General features: G+C 39.3%; 1 protein-coding gene across 3 annotated transcripts in view; it reads left to right on the top strand.

Annotated features, from left to right (window-relative positions):
* LOC126191580 (zinc finger protein 239-like) overlaps window positions 1-17,419 on the top strand; it is a 319,091-nt gene that overhangs the window by 54,130 nt on the left and 247,542 nt on the right. For all 3 annotated transcript variants that reach the window (XM_049932511.1, XM_049932513.1, XM_049932512.1), the window contains exon 3: window positions 10,116-10,571. In XM_049932511.1, coding sequence (XP_049788468.1) covers window positions 10,116-10,571 — 456 coding nt within the window. The remainder of the gene's footprint in view (window positions 1-10,115; window positions 10,572-17,419) is intronic.

Genomic DNA, 17,419 nt, shown 5'->3' with positions numbered 1-17,419 from the left:
TTAGAGGAATCCTTCCTAAACACCCAGAATCCCAAACCCCTCACCTGGTTCAGATTCATTGATGACATCTTTGTGATCTGGATCGAGGGTGAGGATCCTGCCCATACGTGCAGACAGAGGACAGGATTTGTCCTCTGTCTGTGAGTGGTTATTACACATTGATGTCAAAGATAGACGGTGATCGCATTAATGTGACTAGACTGTGTGTAATGCTCAGGTGACCTGTCCTAGAATATTGCTCACCTGGTCCTACTCAACCCATCAAGCCACTTTCCTCGATGTTGACCTCCACCTCAAAGATGACTATATCAAAACCTATGTCCATATCGAACCTACCAATTACCGGCAATACCTCCACTTTTGACAGCTGCCACCCATTCCACACCAAGTCATCCATTCCATGCAGCCTGGCCACCCGTGGCCATCAAACCTGTAGTGACAAGTGGTCCTTTTTGCAATGCACCAAGGGTCTTGCTGAGGCCTTTACAGATCATAGTTACCCTCCCAACCTTGTACAAAACAGATCTCCTGTGCCTTATGTTTCCAGTCACCTAACACCTCCGATAGCCCCACCATCCGTCCATAGAGGAGCACTCCCCTCGTGACTCAGTTCCACCCAGGACTGGACCTATTGAATTACATTCTCTGCCAGGGCTTTGATTACCTCTCATGCCCTGAAATGAGAAATGCTCTACCCACTATACTTTCTACTCCTCCCACAGTGTTATTCCGCCACTCACTGGACCTACGCAATGTCCTCGTCCATCCCTACACAACTGCTGCCCCCAGCCCCTGTCTCATGGCTGATATCCCTGTAATAGATCTAGATGCAAGACTTGTCCCATACGTCCTCCCATCACCACCTACTCCAGTCCTGTCACAAACATCACACCCAGTTGTCCCACTCTCCATCTCGTCCCTGCACGCTCCCAGCAGCACTTTACCATCCCCCACCCCTACCCTACTCACTCTCCTCTTCCCCGCCCCAGTCTCCTCCTCACCCCCATCCAGTTGCCTCTCCCATAATGCCCTGCTGCTCACAGTCTGGCTCCAGCTGCCAGAGACCGTGGTCGTGTGTGTGTGTGTGTGTGTGTGTGTGTGTGTGTGTGTGAGAGAGAGAGAGAGAGAGAGAGAGAGAGAGTTGTGTTGGTGTGTGTGTATTGTGAGTGTGTGCGTGTGTATATGTTGTCTAATTTTGACAAAGGCCTTATTGGCCAAAAGATAATTGTGTGACCTCATTTTGTTGTGCTTTTTTGTGACTCATCATCTCCACTGTATGGTTAGTAGCAACTGTTCTTTTCATTATATTGTTACATTCCATCCTGTATTCTCCATTGTTTAAACAGTTTAAAACTTAGCCATCTCTGAAATGCTTTCACCCTTGGCCTGACAGCCAATGACCACGCCCTTTTGGACGTCATATAAATTGCTCTGCAAATTACAACTGCACTGTTTTGTGCTTCAACCTGACATGTTTTATATATCCCCCACTGGTAGTGCTTCCTTCTATTATAACCATATCATCACACAGATATATATTTGTAGTAGCTAAAATACTTGTTGGAGGTTATCCAAGTTGTTGTTTTGATGGGTTCAGTAGCTATGGTCTCATTAACCCTTGCGTGGGTGCGCCAATTTTTATAACGTGAATGAGCGCATGGCATACTTTGTACACATGTACAGAATGGCTCTCTTTTTATTATCACGGTAAACATGTATGAACAAAATTACACTTTAATCTTTGTTTGGTTAAACAACAATCAAATAAACTTACAGTATATGAGCCATATCACTGTTTTATTAAAAAGTAACAAGATAAATAGTCATTATGTCACTTTGTTGCCCCATACAAATGTTACCCTACAGTAATGACCCACTCCAAGCACTAAACAGTGTAGTTGCATCAGATCCCAGCCAATCACTTATTCAATTGCTAATTATCTCATAGACAACTGACTCATTGTGGGAGTGAGCTGGTAGCTCAGAATATGGGCTATATTCTTGCAGGGATTGTAACTTTTTTCTTACTTAGCTCACTGGTTGTTTTATATTACTGCTTCTCACTTCTACATGACAGCACAATGTATCACTGTGTTAGCAGAAGCAATATCGAAGGACTAAGTATGGGCTCACAGTTGTAAAACAACAGTGCAGCAATCTGGTAATGATATTTGCAGTTGGCGCACTTTATACATAGGCATGCTCGCTCGAGGGTTAAGGAATTTGTGTGATGAGCTAGTCTTGTATCTTTCCTGGCAAGCAGTGGCAGGGAACTGTGCCTCTACTACCTACACTGTAAGTTACGTAAACTTTCAGATATTTTCTACAACTATTTTTGGCCAGATTCTGTGGTTAAGGAAATGATTAAAATACAAGCTATTCTAGAAAATCCTGAAAAATATTCATGGCTTTCCAACAGTGAAAGGTAACCTACAATGCTGATACAACCCATACAGATTGTTAATATTCATGAACTTCTGTGATTCTTCAGCAAGGGCAGCTGTAGGTATGCTTCTGTTAAATCAATTTTTAAGGTGCAATAAGTGCCAGCAATGTGAGTAAATAACTCTTTGTGATATGACAAGAAGCGAATATCTGTGATGGATTTTATATTCAAAGTTGCTTTGAAATTTCCACATATTCTCTGGGATCCAGGTGAGTGACAGCAAGTAGTGATGGGATTTCCCAGATACTACACGAAGTTTGCTGCAAAACTCCAATTATTATATACTGGGTGCTCAAATGAACTCCTTTTTAAACAAGTATAAAAAAATATTTTACTTTATGAAAAGAGCCTTAAAACGTGTACTAGCATTGCCATAAAGGAGTATTTTGTACATTTCAGGATCTGATGAAATAGGGAAGAAAATTCTACACATAAATTGATCAGTTTGTTAAATGGTATGACTTGCCTCAAACCGTAGCATGGTAATGTCACTTCTTGTGAATAATATAAAACACTAGGAATTGAGTTAGTTCTTTAGTTGGTTGTGTGTTACATTGATCAGTCACACGGTATGGTAGCCATTATGATGTGGAACGTGTCAAGTGCGCAAGAAATGCACATATGAAACAAAAATTTTTAATATATATATATATTCCAATACAGAGTTAAAGATTAATATTTCTATTATTTACCCCAGTCCCTTAAATGGCACAAAATGCATATACTATATTTATAGATTTATTTATTCCTGTCTATGGTATAGAATGAGTTGTCAAGGAGATATGATTTCAATTTATTTTTGAAGCTACTACTGCTGTCTGTCAGACACCTTATTTCATATGGTAACTTGTTGAAAATTTTTATACCAGCATGTTTTACCCCTTTCGGTGCCAAAGATAGGTTGAGCAAAGGATAGTGTAAGTCTTTCTTTTTTCTGGTATTATAATCATGAATGTCACTGTTGTATTTAAACTGATCCATGTTGTTGAGAACAAATTTCTTTAGTGAGTAGATGTATTGTGAGGCTGTTGTAAGAATTCCCAATCTTTTAAAAATATGCCTACAAGATGTGCGACTATGAACCCACACATTATTCTAACCACTTTCTTTTGAGCAGTGAATACTTTTTGTCTAAATGTTGAGTTACCCCAAAATATTATTCCGTATGACATCAGAGAGTGAAAGTATGCAAAATATGTTGGCTTACTAATTTCTATATCCTCAAAATTGGCAATTATTCTGACCACAAAAGTTGCTGAACCTAGTCGCTTTAGGAGAACCAAAATATGAATTTTCCAATTGAGACCAACTGTCAAAAGTCTCAGTGTGGTCCCCAAGGACAGATTCATGCTTGTGTTGATCCACTGTGGCTTCCAAAATGAGATCACCCAGGGAATGCCACAACAACATTCCCCAGGCCATAACTCCCTCCTCTGGCCTGGACTCTTCTGACGATAGGTGCAGCATGTTTGCTTTCAGATCTTTCATGCTGACATGACAGCGGCCATCTATCTGATGGAGCATAAAATGTGATCCATCTGAAAAGGCCACCAGTCACCACTCAATGGACACCCAGTTGTGGTGCTGTGCAAGTTTCTGCCAGTCGCCAGTGAGCAACAGTCATTGTGGGTGCCTGAACTAAGTGCCTGCTGTGGAAGCCCAAATGCAGCAACTATTGTTGAATAGTCATTGAGAAGACACCATTGGTAGCCCCTTGGTTCATCTGGGTGGTCATTTGCTAAACAGTTGCACTTTTGAAACTTCCTGGTAGATTAAAACTGTGTGCCGGATCGAGACTCGAACTTGGGACCTTTGCCTTTCGCGGGCAAGTGCTCTACCAACTGAATCATGAATGTCACTGTTGTATTTAAACTGATCCATGTTGTTGAGAACAAATTTCATTAGTGAGTAGATGTATTGTGAGGCTGTTGTAAGAATTCCCAATCTTTTAAAAAGATTCCTATAAGATGTGCGACTATGAACCCACACATTATTCTAACCACTTCCTTTTGAGCAGTGAATACTTTTTGTCTAAATGTTGAGTAACCCCAAAATATTATTCCGTATGACATCAGAGCATGAAAGTATGCAAAATATGTTAGCTTACTAATTTATATATCCTCAAAATTGGCAATTATTCTGATCACAAAAGTTGCTGAACCTAGTCGCTTTAGGAGATCCAAAATATGAATTTTCCAATTAAGATTCTCATCTATATGTACACCCAAAAACTTAGTATGCTCTACCCTGCCTACCAACTTCTGTTTATGTGTTATATTTATTGAAGGAACTGTACTTTTTGCAGCAGAAAATATATTGATATAAATTGACATAACAAAAGGCAGATATGAGGAAACTCTGCCCATGGTGTGGTAGAATTCTTTCAGCGAGCAGTTGTTTCTGTTGGTTTTGTTGACGTGGGTACTTTTGTTTACCTGTTTCTGTAGCAGCTGAAGCTTTAGTTGATTCTGTAGGTGTTGCTACTGTTAACTGTTTTTGTTGTTGAGCTAAATTTTAGAATGAGCTATTCCATAATGAAAGGGGTGAAGGGACAACATAAGTTTCATTTTTTGAAGAAAGAAAAGTACAATATTCGTGGTTTCTGGAATAATTGGTGCTAATTATTACAACCCCTCAAAAATTGAGTGGAAAACAATTTGTTATTCGTCTTATAACACACTGAGAAATCTAAGGCATTGTCTAAAAATACAAACTGAATGAAGACAGGTAGTATGAGGAAACAATAAATGAAAACATACTTCTGCCTGGTGGAAAAAGGTAAGGCACAAAACTGAAAGATAAAAATGTAAAAACTTTAGAAATGGAAAGGGGATTCTCACATGGAGGACAGGGACTTGTGAAAGTTGAGGTCAGGGGGTTATTGGAATGAAAAATATGTTGTCAAGAGGGTTCCCATCTACACAGTTCCAGAAAGCTGTTGGTGGGAAGAATCCAAATGGCACAGGTAGTGAAGTAGTCACTAAAGTGAAGCACATCATGTTGGGTGGCATTTTCAGCAACTGGGTGGTTCAGCTGTCTCTTGGCCACAGTATGGCAGTGGCTATTTATGTGGGCAGACAGCTTGTTAGATGTCATTCCCACCTAGAATGCAGCATGGTGGCTGCATCTCAGTTTGTAGATCACATGGCTGCTTTCACGGGTGGCTGTGTCTTTGATGGGGTACGAGATGCCAGTGACAGGATTAGAGTAGATGGTAATGGGAAGATGTATGGGACAGGTCTTGCATCTGGGTCTGTTGCAAGGATATGAGGCAGGGGTTTGGAAGCAGGGCTGGAACAGAGAGTCAAGTATATTGTGTAGGTTAGATTGGTGGCATAATATCAGTGTGGAAGAGGTAGGGTGGATAGTGGGGAGGAAATTTCTCATTTTAGAGCAGTATGAGAGACAGTCAAAATTCTGGCAGAGAATCTGATTTAGTTGCTCCAGTCCTGGGTGGTACTTGGTCATGAGAGGAGTACTCCTTTGTGGCTGGACTGTGGGTATGTGAGGGATGGTAGCTGACTGGTGAGACAAGGCATGGAAAATCTGTTTCTGGACAAGGTTGGGAGGGTAATTTTGGTCTGTGAGCACCTCAGCATATCTGGAAATGGACTGCTTATCACTACAGATGCAATGATCATGGGTAACTAGGTTGTATGGAAGTGATGGATGGCAGCTGTCGAAGTGCTGGTATTGTTTGTGGTTGATAGATTTGCTGTGGACAGAGGTACTGATGTTGGCTTTCTTTAGGTGGATGTCAACATTGAGGAAGGCAGTATGTTGAGCTGAGGAGGACCAGGTCAAGCAAGTGGGTTGAGATTGTGGAGGAATGTTGGGGGGGGGACTCCTCACTCTTGATCCAGATCGTGAAAATGTCATCAATGATTCTAAATCCAGGTGAGAGGTTTGAAGGTCTAGGTGATTAAATGGCCCATGAATAGGTTAACATAGGATGGTAGTGTGTGGTGGCCATTTTTCTTATTTAATTTATTTATTTACTAGTGATGCCTGGAAAGGAGAAGCAATTATGGCGACGAGGAAGGAGGTTGTATCTTAGAATCAGTCGGTAATGGCAAGGCCATGGATGTGGGGGATGTCACTGTGGAGGAAGATGACATTGACCATTACAAGTAGGGCTCCTGGTGGTAAAGGAACAGGAACTGTGGAGGGTCAGTGGAGGAAATGGTGGTATCTTTTATATAAGAATGTTGCTTGTAGGTAACAGGCTGACGGTGTTGGTCCACAATAGTAGAGATTCTCGGGGTGGGTGCATAGCAACCAGCTACAGTGGGACATCCTGGGAAGTTGGGTTCAGGAACGTTAGGAAGCATGTAGATTGTAGGAATACAGGGACTGGTGTGTGTGTGTGGGGGGGGGGGGGGGGGGGGGGGAGATTCAGGATAGAGGTTCTGGGATGGGCCTAAGGATATCAGGATAGACTTAATAAAGATCCTACTGGATTTCAAGAATGGTTTCATTGTGACAGGGTTTGTAGGTAGATGTATCTGACAGCTGGCTGAGTTCTTATTCCAGGTAATCTCTGTGGTTTACCTGCCACCTACACCAGTTTTGTCACTAGCTTGTCCTACCCTATCAAAGGCAGGGTCATCTGTGAAAGCAGCCACTGTGCTGCATTCTACATGAGCATAACAACTAATGATCTTTCTGTTACCATGAATGGCCACCACGAAACTATGGTCAAGAGTTAACTGAAAGATTTAGTTGCTGAAAATGCCACCCAACAAGATGTGCTTCACTTTAATGATGCTGAGTTTGCGAAGTGTAGTGCAACAGTGCACCATAGTAGGTAACATAGACAGTTATAGTGTGATCAGACAGTTCTGACTGACAAATAACAAAGTGCCTGACCATCTCTCTGAAAAGAAATGGGTATTGCAAGAGAAGTGGATGCCCTAGTGCTTTAAGGCAAACTTATCACAATTGAAGTGCTAATGGAAAAAGTGCAGATCAGTTTTCATAATCTTCCACTACATTTTGAGTGTGACAAAGGTTGTCGCCAGCTGTGTTGCACAACTGCCCACACCCTTTCTGAAAGCCTGACCGGCAGAGGCAGCAGTGGAAATATTACAATGGTGTCAGGTCAGTCCATATGACATTAGCAGTCTAGTCAGCATGGATGAGTGCTGGGTGTATAACTATGAACATAAGACAAAGGAGCAAAGCAAGCGAGTGGAAACGTGGATTGACCACTGTTAAAAAAGGTGAAGATCCTACTGTCATTGGGCAGGATGATACTTAGTGTTCATTGGGACTGCCATGATATGATGTTAATAGATTGCACTCATAAGACACAAGCCATCACCAGAGTGTACTTCCGAAATCATCAGATGAGTAAACAGGAGGCAGTCAACATGGAATGTTATGGGAAGCTGTCCAGGGGGATGCTTTTGTTCCATGACAGTGCTCTAGCTCATTCTGCACAGTCACTCCCTCTTATTTTCCTGACAGGGTATTCAGTGACTTCTTCCTCTTTTCTTGGATGTAAAAACCATTGTGTGGCTGGAATTACCAGAATGGCAGTGAGCTGATTCTCTAGATGGAAGCATTTTTTGAACAGTCGAAATGCAGACTTCTACAACCAAGGTCTGTGCCAAGTCATTCACCAATAGGAAAAATGTGTCACGTTGAAGGTTAAATATATAGGGAGCTACTAACACCATCACCAAGTTCCATGGTCACATTTTGATTTTTCAAATTTATAATTAAAACTTTATGGCTATCTCTTGTACAACAAAACTTCATCCAAGTTGATGAAATGACAGGCAACTCTTTTGAAATCCCACCTAATGAATGTCAAAGGAGTTGCATGCCCACAACCTCTAGAAAAGCCACGAGGCTCCATTCAGCTGAATGGGTGTCAGAATCTCTGACAGCTACATTTGTAACATCAACAAAAGTGCGTGGGTGGCACCAAGGGAATTGCTGAATTGTGGGCGAGGGGGTCTTAGAGGGACCTTTGTCATTTTATTCAAACTCATGTCAGTTTTGCATCCATCCTTGATCATGCCACAGAATGGCATGAATCAGGAGAACTGAGAAAGCATGAATACCCTTTGCTGCTTCATATCACGTTCAAATTTTGTTGAAGTGTTTTGAACAGTCCCTAGTGTTTCGACCCTGTATACCAGAGCAAAAATTGCAGTCACACTCAGGGGTCATATTATGTTCTGTGGGGTTGCAGCTTCACTATGTCCTTAGCGTAAAGTTGAATCGTGTGGGCAGTGTTATCAGGGATGAATGTTACATGAATGTCATCCTGTTGCTCGTCGCACTGTGAACTATTGTTTTCGACAGTGTAACATGTGGAAATCAACACCTCAAATTAAGGGGTGGTTTCATTGACATCATTTGTGCCATCTTCTGAAAGCTTTTTGTGTCAAGCCTGAGTGGTGGCTTGTCTCAAACATGCATGATTTCAACATGGGAGTCACTCATGGTTCTGACTTCCATTGCAGAGGCAGCAAAAGAAATGGTGAAATATGGGTAAGATCTTCCCATCATGTGATATGTCTGCGATGGCATGGGGCAGAATTGTGGTGAAATTTGGTGCCAATATGATATCATTAAGCCACCTTAGACCTCACATGAACTTCTGAGCTGTGGCCTTTTCTTCAGATGTATCGACATCTTGCTGTTTGAAGTGTCACTGAGCCTGAGGGTGATGTTGTAAGGTGTGTTGGTTTTGCACCATTAGAGAGGAAGCTTGTAGGCACCTTTGAGCCAATTTTCAAAATTATTGTCACAATGGGGACAATTACTGAACTTCGGAAAAGTTACACTTTTTTTTTTGCTCAATGTACAACTGACAAACAAACATATAAAGCTTTTAGAAAATTACTTGGGTGCTATTTGACCGCATGGAAACAGGGCTTTTAAGGATCACATTTTATCTAATATACAAAATCAGACAATACTTTGGGAGCTTCAGGAAAGGACTAATAATAATAATTGCTTTTCCATTGTTGCGTTGATTAGCACATTTCATTCAACTCTTTAATTTAAAAATTGCATGCCAATTTGTGGTACATTAGATAAATGATTAAAAATATTATTTTTCAAGCAGCTATTGAAATGTAGGTATCTAATGAGAAAAAAGTGTATGACTGTACAGAATATGAAATAAAACAGCAAATATATGCACTTACTTATTCACTGATATTACTATCAAATTTGAAACTTTTTAGCTACATGCCTCCCAGGGCCCTTCTTTTTTCACTCATGCTACAGTTCCAGGGAAGTGAGTAGCTGTGTGCATGTGGTCTTTGTGTGCTTCCTGGTAGAAATCATTGTCTAAAATCCAGCTCCTATTTGATGTTTCTAAGTGCCTGTCTGCTGCTCAATGCCACCCTGGTTAAATGAGTAGTAATCTCTTGCCATATAGCTATTTATATTCCATCATGGATTTTCCAGTGTTGTATTTATTTAGCCTATGAACACATTAAGTGAACACTTTATTAATTAACATCTGGTGCATTAAATTCATAATGTGTATTAAGTGACTATTCTTTTATTTTAATTTTAATTTTTGGCTTTCCACTGACTTAAATGTGGCAAATTCTGTGTTGGAAAAAAAATGCTGGTTTGTGGATGTGTGTTATTAGATAGGGATATAACTTTATAACTAATGGAGGCACCTTTTTGTTTCCAGGCACACTGCTGAACCTTGGCATTGAGGAAAACGTTTTCAGTGTGCAAGAAAAAGTAACAACAGAACTGGAAAGTATTGAAATACCACAAAATAGCTGTGAGATCATAATACCATCGGATCCATTAGACAACGTCAGTGATGAAAGTTCCAAAAGTTATAAAAATAATCCTGTTAGTAGAACAAGTAAACTGTTATGTCAGTCAGGCACCATTTGTACAAAACAAAATGACTGTCAAGAATTAGAGCGAGAAGGGACCATCATTATTCATAATGACTCTGATGTGGTTTTGGTAGAGGACTACCAGACATTAAGTGAGAATAACATAAACAGTGCTCCTGATCCATCCTCAGTGTATTCAGATCGTACAAAAAAGAAACATGCATGTCCTGTTGTTAACTGTAAATTTACAACACCATATCCAAAGGACCTGGTGAGGCATATGCGAAAACATACAGGTAATAAGACTGTTCTCTTTGATTTTTACTAAGCCATCAGTTTTGCATTTTTACTTTATCAGTACAGTTACCAGCTAAGTAATTTGAATGAAATATAAAGGAACTTTGATTCTCATGCAAAAATAATGTGATAACAAGAATAGTTTTTTGCCTCAAATGATAGATGTTAACTTGTATGAGCTTTTGCATTGTTCCTAATCTGTAGCTTTTATTATTATTATTGTCCTATCAAAATTATTTTTACTAATCAACATCTGAAGTTTCGATGACTATAAACACATCACACTTATCAGGTGAGAGAGGACCCCACAAATCATAATTATTATTTGTAACAAATTTATTAATGTGGTGCGTTGTGCTGATATCTTAGTTCTTCAGTTTTGAAGGTTAGTATTTACATTGCATTGCAGAAGATGATAGATGTTCAGAATAATTTCGCTTCATAGAGACTCTCTCTCTCTCTCTCTCTCTCTCTCTCTCTCTCTCTCTCTCTCTCTCTCTCTCTCTCTCCCCACTCCTCCCTCCCTCCCCCCCGTCTCCTCCCCTCCCTCCCTCCCTCCTCCTTATTCATAGCAACTCAATCAAAGGTAGCTGTCACTTATTTTACACTTATTTATTCACAGGTCACGTTCTCCAGAAATATAAAATATATTTTGTATTAATTACTTTTGCCTTAGTCTGTTAAAACTCCAACATTTCATTTATAGCCAAGGTAAAATTAATAAAAATGAACATAGCCTCATATTTATTTTTAAAATTCTTCTTGATTCACTGTTTATTGAATTCCTCCCTACATGACTAACAGGTAATACAATGACTGCAATATTCTATGACAGCCAGTATTCTATTTTGTCAGTTATAAGAAAAATAAACCATTTCATAACATCAGTTATCCTGTGCAATTAAAACATGTTTAAATTCCATTTTATTTAATTACTACAATCAGGTGCTACAAGGATCTTAACAATGTGGCTTTCAACTTCTTGGATTCACTGGCTGTTGGCTAAAACATCACTGTGACGTGCACTGCAAAGATTCGTGTCAGTTGAGATAGCTGATACTGTATTGCTAGGGTCCATTAACTCCATGTGAAACAGAGAAAAAACACATTTGTTGGAATTATTGAAATACAATTAACATAATATATTGAAATACCTGACATCCCTCCACTAGAAAAAGCATCAGTGTTACCGGCAATATTTGCAATGCTGCAGCCTTCACATTGATATATTCTTTATTAATATAATTTTTAAAATTTTCTTCCTGGATGACAAAATGAAAATTAAATTTTTCGTGGATTTAGTCTTCATCTGTGTATTCCTATAGTAGTTATGTCTAAGTAAATGTGTAAGTGCGGCACAGAAGTAGAAGATAAACTGTCACTAATTTGGTTATTTCTCTGTGAGATAGCTGGTATGCTTACAACAACAATGTTCCCATTGGAAGGGGAACTGTTGCAAGTTATCACTATGTTGATGCTGACAGCAAAAAATTCTGACATGTTCTACATCCTGGAGGACCTCCTCACCACAGATCAATTGGAATGAAAGTAAATCTAATCTAATCTATCAGTGGGCCGATGCACTTCTCCAAGATTCAGAAGCAAAGGAATATTTCTTTTGTCATCAGTCTTCTGGCTGGTTTGATGCTGCAACACCTATGGCTCGTGTTTTTACTGAGCTGCTCTCCTCTGTCACTTCTGGTGTTCTTGGTGAGTTCAGTAGCTGTTTTCTTGTTGACAGTATATTCCTTCAATTTCCTGCTGAAATCTTCTTGCCTTCTTCAGACTATTTCCTGGTCACATGGCAGTTAATTTTTATAAGGAATTTTAGGAAGGGTCTGGTTTCATTAGTTAAATGTAGTCACCCTTGTTAGTTATTGTGTCTTACCTAATATGAAGTTTTGCATAGTCTTTTTCTATTTGATCCTCAGGCACCCAGTGACTTTATCCTTGATGACTACCATGAAAGTCTTATAGGACAGTCTATGGGGTCCAATCTGTACAAGTCGCCATAGAAAGCTAATCATCACCTTCTGATGGCATCAGTGAGGTTTTCTCGTCATTGGTAGGGTTTGCTATTAGCTTTGTACCATTGTCTGCCATCCTTGATTGCACCATCTTTTGCAGAATTTCCTTTCTTGTAATTCAAGGCCCCTTATTTGAATCTTCTTAGCTAGGGATAGGCACTTTGTTGCATAGAGAACTGACAGGCTGCCTGCTGTGTTATAAAGCCTTAGTTTGATACATTTTTCTTCAAGCATAATATGCTCTATCTAGTTCGATTTTCCATTGTTTCAGAGCCACTGTTTCACTGAGACCATCTTAAAATCATTCCCCAGGGTACTGCACGGTTTGGTTTTTTTTCTTGATATGGTTGGTAGCATTACTGTAGGTTTTTTTTTAATACTTGTAATGGTTGATCAATATACCTGTTTTCTCAGCCACTAAAAACAATTCTTGGGTTTGCGTAGAAGCCTCTTGCATGTTGTTTACCTGTGAAGTGAGGTCATCAATAAAAGCCGGGCATAAAATCCTTTGTTTGTCTGTTTTGACACCCATCTTAATCCAGTGTTTGCTGGTAAGATCTGGTCCATTCCCTGATGATTTTTTTCCAGGAAATGGGTAAACAACACATGAAGTACTGTCTCCTTGCCTCACCCCTGTACTTTTGGAAGCCTAAAAAGTTAGCTTTCCACTGTCTGGTTCATTTCTTGTTTATTAGAGGATGGTCTTGACATTTTGTATTTGTTCAATACAGGATCTCAGTGGCCTGAAACCTACTCGATATTCTTGCTACTCATCGTCCAGCTGTCTTGTTCCGAGGGGTTTGAAGATCTTGGAAAATATTTTGTATATGACTGCAAGGAGCAATATTCCTCTGCAGTTAGTGGGGTCCATATTGTTTCCTTTATTGTGAACTGGGTAGATAACACCGAAGGTCCATGTGACTGGGAGTTTCTTGCTAGCCCATATCTCCAGGATTAGTGTATTCATATGCCTGTGGTTGTGTATTTTCTCTGACTAGTTTCAGCATTTCTGCCACTATCCCATCTTCCCCAGGCACTTTGTTATTTTTGAGGAGATTTATGATCTGTTTGACTTCCTGTTATGTGGAATGCAGGATGCCCAGTTTAGGGGTTAATGGGCTCTCCAAATGGGAGTTGTTGAGTAGGTTCTTTGACATTTAGAATATTCTGGAAATAGTCAGCAAGGGTCTTTGTTCATTTGCTATCACTGAGGCACAGTTATCCATATGGTTGCTGAAGATGTAAAGTACCAGGTGAGAACTGGGTTGTCTGTTGTCTGAGATCCTTTTATAGGTCTCAGACTTGTTCGTTTTAATATTATCCTGTGCCCGCTGAATCAGTTGTTTACTGTACTTCCTCTTTGCCCCTCTTATGATGCTGACTGTGGTCTTCTTGTGTGGAATAAAGGCTTGTAGGTTGGTTTCATTTTATGCTGGTTCCATTTGACTTATGTTAGTCATCTGGCCTCTAAAGCATCATCACAGTCTGTGAACCACCAGGGCTTATTATTCCTCTTAGCTCTACTGAGGATTGTCTCTTGAGCTATTGCTGTGATGGCATCCCTAAGTTGGGCCCAGTTTTAGAGTTGTTCATCCTATTGATATTTTGATTCACTCTCCCTTGGTAGCTAGTATTATCATTTTTAAGTTTCGTGGTGTCAAATATAGATATCTTCTTAATCTCCATTGGTATAATATTGGTAATTTTTAGTGGTTTTAGATTCCTCTTGATCAGTGATAGGTAGTGATCAGGATTAATGTTAGCTTAAAATAAATTTCCTTTACTTCATGTCTATGGTCACAAATTTTTGTCATCAGACTACTGGTTTCAGTCTATAATTACTATCTTCAGATCTGAAGATGGTCATTTTAGACTGAAGCTGGTAGTCTGATGACAAAAATTTGTCACCATAGACTTGAAGTAAAGGAAATGTTTTCTATATTTGGGTCACTGTTTGATTTTGGACCATGTCACAGCTTGTGAAACAATGTTAGCTTCTCTCAGTACCTTGATATTCCTAATTTTCAGTGGTTTTGCCTTCTTCTGCTATGTGGTTGATCTGGAACTCACTGAGCATGGCATATGAGGGTGGTTTGAAAAGTTCTCGGAATCACCATGAGAGGTCAGTGCTAGCGCAACAAGTTGTTCACTTGATATTCATTGGACTGTTGCCTGTAAACACGTGCCTTGTCAATGCTCTTGGAAGAGAGCTGTGGCGGTGACATGGCTCTGATTTGTTGTTCCTGCGTAGTGATTTGTGAAGATGGAAAAAATCGAGATTCGAGCATTGATTAAGTGCTTTATAAAGAAAGGTATGGAAGCAGAGGATTTCCAGAATACACTGGGGAACTCTGCTCCTTCATATTCAACTGTTGCCAAGTGGACAACTGAATTTAAATTTGGTCAGTAGAGCTTAGATAATGATCCACACAGTGGTCAGCCAAGATGTGTCACTACTCCAGAAATCTTTCCAAAGGTGCACAAAATGGTCATGGAGGATTGCCGATTGAAAGTGCATGAAATTGCTCACACTTGCCAGATGTCATATGGAAGTGTATATCACATTTTAACTGAAGAATTAGAAATGAAAAAACTATCTGCAAGATGGGTGCTTTGACTCTTGATGCGTGCCCGCACACGTGCTGTCACCATGGCAAAATTACATGAACTAAGTTATGAATTGTTGCCACACCAACATTATTCACATGATATGGCTCTGTCAGACTTCCATCACTTCCCAAAACTGAAAGTTTTTCTCGGTGGACCAAGATTCACTTCAAACGAAGAATTGATAGCTGGAGTTGACAACTATTTTGCAGGCCTGGAGGAAACTCATTTTCAAGATGGGAACAAGGTACTGGAACATCGTTGGACCAAGTGCATTAACCTACAAGGAGACTAAATTGAAAAATAAAAAAAGTTTCAGTGATGTAAGTACTTTTTTCTATTCTGTTCCGAGAACTTTTCAAACCATTCTTGTACCATTGCTGTGCCACTTCTTGACCTTCCTCAGTAGATGTTTAAAGGTTGTGGATGTCACTAATAGTCCATATTTGGTGTAGAGGCATTCGCCATTCTTTTTGGTTCCATATTGGTGGGATATACTCCAACAGTCTTCCAGTATTTCTGCTCTCTCCCAATCTAGGTGTTGAAATCTCCTAGCAGTATAGTTGTGTGGTGTCACGGGACCTTTTCAGGGCCTCGAAAAAGGTATCCCAGTTCTGGTGTGCCATATCTAGGTTTTTCCTATTAGAGTATTTGGTAGATGCATGGGAATTAGCTAAAGAGTACCTTCTACTGTTGGATCCGAAGGATATTACCAAGGCTTGGGTTTTGGACGAGGGGAAATCAAGTATGCTTGTAACCCAGTTGTGGTATAAACCAAAACAATTCCCCAGGGAGATTGTATCCTTCATAACTCTCTTACCAGGTTTTTTTAATATATTCTATATTCCTGACCTGAGATTCCATGGCAGCTTCATCTGTGACTCAAATCTCTTGGAGGGCTGATATACTGATGTTCTTGTTGTCCAGAACTTCCTATCTGTTAAAGTTTCCCAGTTTTGATCAGGGAATTTATATTGATTGTAGTAATGTAAGTGATGTTCCATTTAGTTCTAACCGTGTCGCATTAAGGTGTAGATCTCCCAGAATCTGAAGACCTACATGCCCTGTCACGAAGCTGTTTATAATATCATGTGCTCCTAACATAGAGGACAGACAGTGTTTGAAGCCGCCCAGTGCAAGTCAGGTGCTGCTGAAAATAGTTCTTTCGCCTTCTTTGTCTTCAGGACTCAGTCATCATCCAGCTTTCAAGCTGTTGACTGTCTTCACCTGTAACACAGGCGTGGAAATTTACTGGATGCTATCGGCTGGACAAACAGAACCAATTTTTTAAAATTAATTAATTAATTAATTAATTTTGCTTTTTAATTCCTTCCTCTCCTTTCTCATATTTCTCAGCTGGTTGTTTTACTGGTTGTGGCAAGGTTTTAATTGAGATTTATTAATTGAAACTTTGATGCAAATGCACTGACAATTTACAAGACTTTTTCCTTAGAAGAAATGTAAGTCCAGATTTGTAACTTACAATTAAATTCAATCTTTATTGATTTTGACATTCTTGTCACGATCTTTATTTATTTATTTATTTTATTATTGGTCCTGTAGATCATTCATTTTGTACAGCAAAGCACATCATGATATAGGACAAGTCAATTGGAAAATTATGTTAAGAAGGTGTATGATGAGAGATGACATTAGTGGTACATAACTCACATAGTAGAATACATATATAATATATAGACAAAATGTAAAAAAAAAAAAAAAAGGTGGTGTGTGATGAGAGATGGCAATGGTGGTACATATTACACATTGCAGGATACATGTAAGAGATACAGACAGAATATAAATAACATACAATAATTAAATTATCTTACTAAGTAGAAATACCCACAAGTGAATAAACAACTTATTACAGGTAATTAAAATGTTGTGGTACATACTTCACATAGCAGAATACACATATGTGATACAGACAGCATATAAATAATATACAATAGTGAAATTATTTTTTTTATGTATTTATTGTCCTCTGAATCAATACTGTACATGACATGCATATGGTGATGCACAAACATACATTTGGTATTGGACATTATGATAATTTGCTGGCATGAAGTAATATGTCGAAAGTTCACAAACATGAGCTTATATACATATTTTCTAAGAAGTTATGAACACAGAAATTACATACTCAGTTACACATTTGTATTTTAGTGTTGTATTCCTCTCACACATATACACAACAGTATCTGGTT

Source organism: Schistocerca cancellata, chromosome 6 (assembly GCF_023864275.1).
Source record: "Schistocerca cancellata isolate TAMUIC-IGC-003103 chromosome 6, iqSchCanc2.1, whole genome shotgun sequence".
In the NCBI taxonomy this organism is placed as follows: Eukaryota; Metazoa; Arthropoda; class Insecta; order Orthoptera; family Acrididae; genus Schistocerca; species Schistocerca cancellata.
This window is presented reverse-complemented; position numbering and strand designations above follow the sequence as displayed.